Below are 12,133 nucleotides of genomic sequence, written 5' to 3'. Positions count from 1 at the left end.
CTGTAAAAACATCAACCAATGGTTTATAGTCTGATTCCTGGTGCCGGTGGCAGATTAGCCCAGCACCATGTGACTCTGGGCAATAGCTTGCTTAATCTTCCCGACGGCCCCCAGCGCCTAGAGACCCTTGCAGGTGATTTTTCGCGCTTTACAAATGTGGATTATTATTATTATTATTATTAAAGTGCGTGATTCCCCTTATCACGCAAGTGCTTGTTTCTCAATTCCAGAACAATTATGTTCACCTCTTAAAGCTGTAATTTCTTGCATCCATTCTTATGATAATGGGTCATTTGATATCAAATGGCTTAAGACATGGAGCTAAGGCAATCTCACCCTGCAATTTTTCAAACTCGCTTTCACAACGCTCGCACCACGTAGGCAACTTTGTTTTTCAACAAACTTCACATAGTACGTCTTTTCAGAAAAGTTAGGAATTAATTCAATGTAATATTCAGCCTTTCCCAAGAATGAGCGTAGCTTCTCTTTATTTTGGGGACTAGGTGCCTCTTGATTTGCTCTTGCTAAGCTCTCTTTGGTCCGCACCCCATTGCAATCAATATGATGACCCAAATAATCAACCCCATTAGTACCAATGTGGCATTTGCTGGCATTAATGGCCAAAGCTCTTCTTTTTAGGATATCCAAAACCAACTTCAGAGCATGATCATGTTCTTGCCAATCCTTTCCATAAATGAATAGGTCGTCTTGAAAGTATGTGATATTCTTTACATCCCCTATCGCACAAGTTACTTACTTGTGTAACGATATATCTGTAATAGACATTAGTTAGTGATAGATTCCTTACCTTAGAATATCCCCAGGCGTCAGACTGGATCCGGAAAGTTTTTGTCAGCAGTACCCCTGCGAGTTGGTAGGCGTCATCGTGCGGCTCCGGTGTACGTCGCTGGCGTCGTACTCGCCGAGATGACGTCGTCAGAGCTACTTAGACGTGCCCAGTTCTGTACACGATTTTCCGCACCAGGAACGCAGAGCCATGCCTGAGAACGGCTACTGGTGCAATAGAACTAGGGCCCTGAAAGGGATGACCTGAACCCTAGAGAACAGTTTGCAGAACGGGGAGGATGGGCGGGCGGTAAGGAATCTATCACTAACTAATGTCTCTTACAGAGATATCGTTACACAAGTAAGTAACTTGCTCATCTGAAAGAGACACGTTAGTGATAGATTCCTTACCTTAGAATACATACCCAAGCAATACCAACCCCGGTGTGGGTCTGCGAAGTGAGATTACACCAGAAAGTCACGGAGAACCGAACAGAAGCATCCCCTAACAATTGCTGCATCACCCTCTGGAACAACGCAGAACCCGAAGCAAGTCTGAAGGACATGTTACAATACCTGAACACTCCTTCCAGTGTCACAAATGTGGTTAAAGGTTTGGATTCACCATCAAAAACTATCTGAGCCCACCTGCCTTCCACATAACATCAGTTTGAAACCCAACCTTCCACGTCCCATTAGTCGCACGTAAGCTCTGGACACAACATATCCCTCTGTTCAAGGACCATGTTCGAAATGCTTCGGGGTTCTAAATATAACAAGATGATCACTTGGGGAGAAGATGTGGCCTAATGGCTAGAGCTCAAAGCTAGGGAACTTTCTGTTTATTAGTTATAAATGGATCAGTAATTTTGCTGACAGCAAGCAGTACATTCATGGGACTAACCTTTCTGCGGACAGGGACCTTGGCAAAACTGGGAAAGGGAGACACAGACACTGGGAAAGTGAGACTGATACTGAAAACAGACACATGGGCACTGAACAAAGCAGGCAGGGACAGTAGGATGGGGGTGCACATACAATAGGACTGGGAAACTGTGGGCCCGATTCACATAAGTAATCTGAGACAAAATCCTAAACTTACTACTTTTGGTATTCACAGAAGGCATTAAGTAGTAGTAGTAAAGTTAGGATTTTGTCTTAAGTCTGTCTTAAATCTGTCTTAAGTCAAACTTAAGTCAAACTTAAGACAAAATCCTAACTTTACTACTACTAAATGCCTTTTGTGAATACCAAAAGTAGTACGTTTAGGATTTTGTCTCAGATTAGTTCTGTGAATTGGCGCCACCGAGTCTGGGACAAAGATCCAGAAGACACATGTCTTCTCGAAAACCAACAAGCAAGCCGAAACTCACCCTGTCGGCAGCCAACAGCACTGGAAATCCATACCATTGTCTCCAGTGCCCTTTACAGATACCAAGTAATGTAACACCTAATTCACAGGGCCTTTGGCTGTGAGCATTTCTTGGAAGAAATAGAACACTGTATAAATTGTGTGATGAGTAAAACTAAATGGAAAGAAATGTAAACAAAACACTATAGAGAGTCCCTTACCGCAGTTGAATTCCTGGGCTGTTATGGTGGTTATCGACCTGCCCTGCAGCCTTCTGGGATACTCGCAAGTGGCAGCGGTCTGGGTGTTCCCCTGTTCTGCAAACCTCCGGAGCAGCTCAGCAAGCCACATCATGTCACAGTCACAGACCAAGGTGTTGGAGTCTAGGCGCCTGGCAAAAAATAGGATGGTGGATTACTGAGAAGGCGGCTGTGGTGCACCCAGTAGTCAAGTCAATTCCCTATTAAACACTAAGGGCCTGATTACTACTTTGGCAGTGTGGTAGCGGGCTGCCATGCCAGCGCCCTGCTGCCACACCACGAAAGCCATACATACACCCTCCGCCAGATTAGGAGTTTTCTCCTGGTCCGGCGGGCAGTGCTTTGGCTGTCTCAGGCGGTGAACCTTAGAAAAGCACTACAATGGGAATGACAAAGCACTTTCCTGCAAGGCATAGTCTGCTAAATCCAAGCTGTGCAGGAACTGGGTGTGCATGCAGGCAGGGGGGCAGACCATGTGCCCCCATTGCATGCATCCCCATGGTCCTGTGGCACCAGGGGGACCCGTATGGCCCCCTTAGTTTCCTCATCACCACAGTTCTCATGGGGGGCTCACCGGCATGAAAGCTGTGGCAGTGAGGAAACTCATAATATGCTTGTCAGTGGCGCAGCGGCACTGCCAGCATATTGTGGGCCTCACACCACTGAAAGGCCGCCTGGGATCGCGGCTCCCTGGCAGTAGCAGCGGTATCATGGCAGTCTGACCACCCAACTCCTAATAGGGTGATCGGACCACCGTTGTGACAGTGCCCGCACCGCCACCGTGGCTATGGCGTAGTTAAATTCCAGCCCCAAGTGTGATTAGAAGGGCGAATGCTCTAGCTGACAACCTCCTTATGCATAGAGGATGCATACCTGTCAGCTCACCCTCATTTGGAGGGTGTCACCCACTTTTTAATACTATTCAGCTGACTAACGAAGAAAATGCCTCCTTATAACTTAATGGAGTCACCCGCTTTTCAAACCTATACTATCCTTCAAAACAGTGTTCGTTCCACATTGACCTTGATGTAATCACCCTGTATAAATGCCTGTCTGTACCTGCATTTTGGGTCAATAGGTTAACAGGTCTGAGGATGGAGGGTGAGAGAGCATTGCCCAAGCGGTGTTTGTTCTAAGAGGGGCACTCACACGTTCAGAGAATGAAAGGCCTCATACACCCATCTAAAACATTACCCATGGAGCCCAATCTGGGCGGATATCAGTCACTATGGATCACAGTCATAGCCTGACCTCATCACTGTGGAGACAATAACGGACACGTTTCATCCCCTTGTGTAGGGCGAACAGACTTTAAAAAACAAAAAGTGGGGCATTTACACAAACTTAGAAGTAGGGCTATCATTTTGTATTCACTGAGGGGCACAGAAACACACACAATGTGGCACTATGGGGAATTAAATGCACTTTTTACACACATTATCATGTATATGAACCAAATTGCTCTCTGCTAGGGATTGCTAAGAAATTCCACACTGAAAATCATAACAGCGTGCCTCCTGTGTGTGTGTAGTCGTCTCTCTCTGAAACCTGGGACGCGTACTACATTTACAAAAATTTGTTGAGACGAATGGGGAGAAATTAGTACAGTCTCAGGGAGTCCTAGACGCCTGGCCACCCTGCTCTTGCGGCAACTTGCAGAGTCATAGGGGCTTATTTACAAGCCCCTTGCACTGCAGTTGCGCCAGTTTTTCCCATATTAAAAGTGACGCACCGGCGTCGCCAGGGGCTTGTAAATACGCCCCATAGTATCACAAATGGACCCAGTCATGGACTGGTAACATGATCAGGTAGTATTGTTTGAAAAGATATCACTCCCTGAATCATTTTTAGTGGCAATTATCATGACCATGTGACACATTAAGGGGCAAGTGACATCATCTTGAGGCACAATTAGTGAACAATAGCATCACAAGGGGCATATTCAGAGTCTGATATCACATCCATGGGACACAGTCAGAGGAAATAACACATCACCATGTGACACAATCGGGGAGAGAGCCCATCACTATGACGCTTGCTGCAGACACATAGCGTCATCGTGAGGCCGAGTCAGTGCCAGGTGGCATGCACCTTGGCACACTCAGTGAAGGATATAATCACAATGGGATATCATCCCAACGCACAATCAGGGGCAGATGTCACCCAGTGGGACACAATCAGTGACCAATACATCATTTTTGGCCAAGTCACAAACTAATGGCATCACGGGGAGCTCAGATGGGGACAGAGAGTCCCATCCTGGGGCACAATTAGTGAAAGATATAAGCACAAGGGGAATAGTCACTAACACCACAACCCGGCTCATTCACTGAAAGCTTGCGTCATCTTGTGCCGAATCAATGAAAGGCGACATAAAATGGGGTACAATCATGACAGATACCATCACCGTGAGGCACAATCAAGAACAGATCTCCACACCATGGACCCCATGAGTGGGAGCTGTAATCTTATTACAAGACCGGAGGCTCCAATATGCATTCTTTTCCAGCAGTTCATTCCCATTTAGTTGATATGTTGAAAGAAAAACCTACAAGACCTATAATGCTCTTGGAATAAGCAACATAGAGAAAGGCCTCACTAATGCATACATAGAGGCCAACAAACCAGCACTCCTTCATTTCTTGCTGCTATAATCTACGAAACGGTTAATACACATGCGCCGGCCCTTCATGGTTGCTTTGCCTCGTTAGATACATTCTGAGGGTTGTGTGACAGGCCTGGGTTGTTTGCTTTTAGATTACGAATGCAGAGTGGGGTTCACAACGTTTTCCCTTCTTTTTGTTTTTAGTTGATAAAAGTGCAAGCAGTACTGTAGTGTATTCCAATCAAGAATTTGAGCAAGCAATCCTTACCAATTTAGAAATGTCTTATTATTTAAATATATAACCCTCCAATTTTATATATATATATATATATATATATATATATATATATATATATATATATATATATATAAATCATTTTGATGATTACTGGGTCAGGGTGCTGCATTTTATGTGGATGAAATAGTCAGGAAAAACCTATGTGGGTCTATTGATGCATCAATCTAAAATAAGGCTATTTCCTCATCTTTAAAGCCTTTAAAGCCCGTGGCCTCTGATATAGGTACTTTTATGGCGCAAGCTATTTAAAATACTCCTGACCATACCTGCAGGGGAAGCAGGTCGCACTTTCAGCATTGACGTCTGGTAGCTGTGAGTTTCCTTCTTCTGGATGCGGAGTGCAGTACCAAGGTGGTAAAAAACGACATAAATGAAAGCACTTGGTATCGTCTGGTATCTGGCATAATGGGAATAATGGATCTGATTATGAGATTGTGGTGCCATCCGCAAACGGGTGATGACTTAAGGTCTCAATGTAAACCGTGTAGCATGGCTTGTGGAAATGCAAGGCGTATAAGAGATCATTTGATTCATGTCTGATGCCTTTGAGAGGTATGATGATGATGCTTATTAAGCTGACACGGATAGCGATATGTATCGCAATGATGAGTCGTATGATGCTGATTTGTCTAAAACGCAGAGAATGCCTGATTTTTAAATACCTCTGGTTGTTATTATGGATTGCAATGTTTAATCCGATCTTATTTCAGCACCCCGACTCTTCGGAGGGATCTCCTGTATACATGTTGAGGGTTATATTACGTCAAGGTTGAGATCTCCTCTAGATAGGGCCACCCTGGCCAAAATGAGGGTAGAATTTCTACAATCCACATTATTTTATAAGGCTACGGCTACTCCCATCCTGGAACCCTGAATAGTGACGTACTTGAGCAAAGGGTGAAGTTACCCTAGGAAGAGTATTTATAGAGCCTGGCCCAGATGCCAAGACTCAGCTCGACACTTCGGGCCACTTCCTAAGATTAGGTGTTTGACAGATCAAGCTAAGCAGTCGAGAGTCCATGAGATCCAGAGGTAGGGCCCGATTCACAAAGGTAAACTGAGGCGAAAGTCTAACTTTACGACTTTTGGTATTCACAAAGGGCATTTACGAGTAGTAAAGTTAGACTTTAGTCTCAGTTAAACTTAAGTTTTGGTCGTAAGTTTAACTGAGACCAAAACTGAGACAAAAGTCTAACTTTACTACTCATAAATGCCCTTTGTGAATACCAGAAGTCGTAAATTTAGACTTTCACTCAGTTTACATTTGTTAATCGGGCCCATAGTTTTTTAATTGGGACCAGAAGGCTTGATGTTCCTTAAGCAGTGCCAAATTGGTCTTATTCCTAGAAACAAGAACTGCTTTATTGATAAGGATTGCCCTAAAGCTTGGGGACTTGGCAGGATCTGAGGTGAAAAGTGAGGCTTAAGGACTTTTGTTTTATGAAACTTTTATGAACAAAAAATCGACCAATTTGTCCAAGTTTTTATTGTAGGGACAAAGCTCACTCTTCGATGGCATGTTTTCTGTAGACATGTTTTTTCCAGGGCTGGTGGATGCAAGGGTCAGTTTCCCGGCTGCTTTGGACCAAACAACAGACTAAACATGGTCAGTCCTTCCATTAATATTGGCAAGTGTTCTTCCCCCAAAGAATGAGAGAAAGCCACATGCCCTCAGCTGAAGGACAAGGGAGAAAAATTGCCATGAAATGAAATGAAAACAGCATTTGTTAAGAGCGTAGCTACCCGGGGACATCCCAGCGCTATGCAAGGTAAGTCCACCTGCCTGGGGCAGGAGATCTTGTTTCACACACACAGGGAGGGATAAGGGTGTCAACCGATCCTTGATTCTGCAGGATAGCTTGTTTCACACACAACTGGATCAGGTTGTCAAACGCTCTTTGATTTTGCAGACTTTAAGGGGTTTTCAGATAGAGTTCTATTCCTCTTGGATTCAAACTCTGTTCCTGGGTATTATATATTTTTCCAAGGAAGAAATGGGGCTCATTGCATCAGAGGTGAAGGGGCTTGCTTCTGAAGTTAGCCATAGAGTCATAGTGCCTTAGATTCTGGGGGTTTCGGAGCAATGTATACTTAGTTAAGAAAAAGAATACTAAGGGGCATATTTATTTAAAAGTAACAGGTAAAAGGCAGGAATGTGCCGTATTTATCACTGTATGGCACATTCCTGTCCTTTTCCCAGTGCTTGAGCACAATGGGCTGCCTGGAGCCAACGCAGGCACTCTTGCACCATGGTGCAAGAGTGCCTGCATTGCATGCAGGATTGTTTTTGTGCAGGAAGGGGCCCTTTCCTGCACAAAAACAATCCTTTGAGGCATTTTCCTTTAACTATGTGTGCTGCAGAATGCAGCACACATACTAAGAGTAAGTAACGAGGATAAATAAAGATATTTCTCCACGTTACGCCCCTTCTGAGAAGGCTAGGATTTTGGCACATTCCCAGGTCTACCAGTAATGGTAAATCTGGGAATGAGTCAAAATCCATGGGAGTTGTGTGAGAACACCCATGCAATGCCTATGGAATGCCTCCCTAGTGAGTGTAACGCAACACAGAGATTTGCGCTGCTTTGTGTCACACCTGATTTATCAAGCCATACAGGGCCATACAGAGTGGTCTTACGTGCCTTGATAAATCACATTGACCTTGTTGCGTGGTGCTAAAGCAACACAACCTCCTTTATAAATAGGGCCCTACATTTGTTCCTTTTATAAACTTGATGATTTTACTTCAAGATGGGGACTATAATTAATTTCAGGGACATATTACTCCAAAGAAATTGGGGGCATATCAGCAAGGCGAGGCGATAGAATTATCGCCGCTTTTGCGGCCGTTTTCGGCTGAAAAGCGGCGAAAATCTTCTTGCCTAATTAGCAAGCGCAGGCTAACACGTGAAAACTTGCGTTAGCGCAGGAATTCCTAATGCCCAGCTTTGCATCTCTAATGAGATGCAAAGTGGGCGTTCCTGACCTGACATGACAGGAGAAATGTCGCTAAGCGACATTTCTCCTATCATCAAGCCCCACGCTATGAAGCATAGCGGCAAGAAAAATAGCGATAACCCCTGTTATCACTACTTTCCTTACGCCTGCTTCAGGACTGACTTAGCCATGATATCCTATGGAAGGTGGATATCATGGCTAAGTTTATGGGGCCCTATCAACAAGCAAATGCCACATTGCGTGAGATTATCGCTGGGTTTCTAGCGATAATCTCACGTTAGGCAGTTAGCGCGAGGATTTTTATCGCTTTTGAGATAAGCGTTGCTAATAGCACACTATCTCAGTGATAAAAATCCACGCTAGCCGGCGATAATTATCCTAGCGCTAAGTGCGCTTAGCGATAATTATCGCCGGTTGTTGCTGATATGCCCCTTGGATGGTTCGGTTAGAGCTGAAAGATGAAACTTAACAGTTTTCATGTATAAGCCCTGCAGGAAGTTCCTTCAATTCATTTGGCAGGATCAGAGCTACAGGTTTGCTTCCCTCCTCTTCGGGTTCACTTCCATGCCAAGGTGTTTGAACAAACTTCTGAAAACTCTAGCAGTGAAATTCACGTAGCAGGGTCTGAAAATGGTGATATATTTGGACAATAAGATCTTCCTAGATCAGCAGAGGCACATGTTAGTGAGGCAGGTTCTGTCAGCCGTACCGCGGATTCACAAATTGATAGAAGCACAACCTTTTCCTTCCCAGCACATGGAGTTTCTGGGGTTTCCGGTGGAATTGCAGAGGGGGTTATTGAGGCTTCCAGAAGGGAAGTTAGCAAAACTCAAGAAGGAACTGAAGTTAGTTTTAAATCTTCAGACTGTGTCCCTGGGGATGGAGGGGCGCGATGTGCAGGCACTCAACAGGGAAAGGCTGGTCACAGTGAGAGTTGCTGCTGCACATAAACTGTTTAGAGCTTCTTGCGGGCTCCTTAGTGAAACCCAAAATGGAAAGGACAATCCTCTAATGCATGGACAACCTGACTACTGTGCGCTACATAAATCTTCTGGTGAGAGCATAGTTAAAGACCCTAACAAACTTGACAAAGTCCCTATGGCAATTTTGTCTCGGCCCAAATATCGTCCTTAAAGTAGAATTTCATCCAGGTCCAGTCAATTGGGTAGCGGACTAGTATTCAAGACTGCAGACGGACAGACATTGGCATTTAAATCCACAGGCTTTTCAGGGTCTCACCAAGTTTTGGGATCCCATTAGGACGGATCTCTTTGCATCTCGTTTAACAGCACAACAAAAACATTATTTCAGTTGGATCCAGAGCCAGGTGCTTTGGCAAAGGATGCTTTTCTACAAGAGTGCTCATGCTGGGTCCTATACCTTTTTCCACCTTTTGTGATGTTTTCCAGGTCCTAGCACAGATCATCAAGCAGGAAGCTCAGATAATGTTGATAGCACCTCCCTGGAAAGCTCAAACGTAGTGCCCTTTTCTCTTAGAGTTGGCATTAGATTTTCCAATCCTCCTACCTTCCTTTCCATTCATGCTGCTGAGTCCTAGGGCTCATCTGCATAATGAAATTCTAGAAGGCAACCTTATCTTGGTGGCGTGAAGGCTGACAGGGCTTTCTGGCATCTCCTAGTACTTTTGTATTGGGATATCAAAATTAACCGCACTTCCTAGGGTCAGGAACAACCAGAGCATATAAATGAATTTGTGGAGCTTGGGCTATCTGATGCTAGGAGAGGCAAATTTATCCTGTTTCTTAGGATGTCTCTTCAATTCTTAATTGCCTAGCTTCTCTAGTTGCCCAACCTAAATCCTATTGCACCATTAATGGTTAACAGGAAGCCATTTGGTAGGGCATGAAAAAGTAAATAATAAGCCAGTGAACGAGCACCCTCTGGTGTGCAGGTAACTTGATGGATTTAGATATGCTAACCCACTGAAACCTCACGAGTCACCTTTATGGGATGTGAACTTGGTTCTTGAGTTATTCAAGTGGCAACCAGATAAAAAAGCACTTTTGTTAACCCGTTGACCGTGGCGCGAATTCCACCGCGGTGCTGGCGAAATAATAAGTGGGCTGGGTTCGGACGGCCCCCGGCCGTCCTCCGCACACGCCCACTGTGACGTCGGACGGCCGGGGGCTGTACGACGCATGCAAGGGGTTAAAGAAGTTAACTGCTAAGTTGCTGGTGTTGTTATGTTTGATCTTGTGTAAGAGACTGTTAGATCTTCGGATGTCATGCCAATGAATTATTCTCCGACTGAGGTGTATTTTACTATCTCAGGACATACTAAGAGCACATCTACATCTGTGGAATACCCTTCATTTTCTTCCCATCCTAAGCTGTGTGTGGTATGTTGTATTAAGCAGTATGCTCATGATTCTAAGGAACTGAGAACGTCCTGAACAGAATTATTAGTTTATTTTTAAACCATTTGCCGCGGTTCCTTCTGCCACACTTAGTAGATGGGTAAAGTGGATTATGGCTTTTGCCGTGGTGGGTACAGCTTCTTTTTGGAGCCCATTCAGAGAAGAGTGCAATGGCATCTAATGCTTTTTGGGCAGGGGCCAGGCTAGAGGACATTCTCAGGTCTGCTGACTGTTGCAGAGAGTCTACCTTTAGGAGGTTTTATTGTAAGCCTACAGAGCATGTTTTTCTGTCGATGGCGGAGAGGCTTTGAACACATGATAGAGTCTTCGGTGTTGTAATGATAACTGGATTTTTCTAAGTGAAGTAGTGAAGGAAAGTCCAGATTTTATTATAGAGACAGGCAAACATTATCCTGCTTATTGTCATTAGTTCTAGTCTCATCCCTACTAGTAAAGTCCTGAAGTATTGTTGGACCATTCTTCACTGCTGACAATCCTGGTTTCCCAAAGGCTTGGGGAGATATGATGGACTATATGAGAGACAAAGTTGTCCTATTTCTATTAGGATTCTTCCTGTTGTTTCTATATTTTCCATGTTATTCATGGACTATGAGTTAGCATCAAGAAAAGAGACATTGCTGGTTTATTCGCCTCTATTTATGCATTGTGGGAGCCTTTCTCTATGTTGCCTATTCCTGTTCAGATGAAGAGAATTATGGGTCTTGTTGTTTTTTCTTTCGACTGACCTGCTATATATGAAAATAAACAGCAAGAACACAATGCATAATAATCACATCTGTTTCGTTAATAAAATTGTACTTTCCTTAAATACTCAGGAATATCCAAATTATCTTGTGGAGAGTCTATGGCAAATTTTGTCAAGGGGTTGATTAAGGACTCAAATTGCCAAGAAGGCCTATTGGACACAGATGGGGTTCACTTAAAAACTGGTAACAGCTATGCTCTGATTAAGGACAGATATCAGAGTTCAAAACCACGCTGCCGGGCACATCTATGTCATGAAACACCCAGGCTAAATCGCTCCTGTCCTAACGACCTAATCATACAGAAATCAGATCACATCACCTAAGGACCGAATTAACTGCAATGGCTTCCATTGGCGCAAGAATCAAATTTAGACCCTTGAGCCCTATCTGCAGGTTTTTGGAAGAAAAATACCTGCAAATGGGAGATAACCACTTCACCCCTGATGAAACAAATGACCAGTAGTATGAACTTGGTCACTCAAACTGATCTGATCCCAAGAGATATGGGGTATTTCCATTCACCTACTAGTTTGGAGAGCTATGAGACATGATTTAGGAACTACCCAGTTTGGTACCTGTAGATAGGGTTGACGGTGTGCCTCTTCTAGGAGCTTACGAAATGTACCGCAACAATATTAAGCCGTCCCTCCTGGAAGAGGGAGCTGGCCACTACAATATATACCCAGTGGGAACCACTCCTCAAATATACATTGTCGGATATTACGACACC

General features: G+C 44.2%; 1 protein-coding gene across 1 annotated transcript in view; it reads right to left on the bottom strand.

Moving 5' to 3' along the window:
- The window catches only part of LOC146812611 (peroxidasin homolog), a 211,116-nt gene that overhangs the window by 97,410 nt on the left and 101,573 nt on the right, over positions 1 to 12,133 (bottom strand). The window contains exon 7 of the mRNA XM_085619678.1: positions 2,359 to 2,528. Within this exon, the coding sequence (XP_085475804.1) occupies positions 2,359 to 2,528 (170 nt within the window). The remainder of the gene's footprint in view (positions 1 to 2,358; positions 2,529 to 12,133) is intronic.

Source organism: Triturus cristatus, chromosome 7 (genome assembly GCF_964204655.1).
Source record: "Triturus cristatus chromosome 7, aTriCri1.1, whole genome shotgun sequence".
Classification (NCBI taxonomy): domain Eukaryota; kingdom Metazoa; phylum Chordata; class Amphibia; order Caudata; family Salamandridae; genus Triturus; species Triturus cristatus.
Note: the sequence above shows the minus strand (reverse complement) of the source record. Positions and strands in the feature narration are given on the sequence as shown.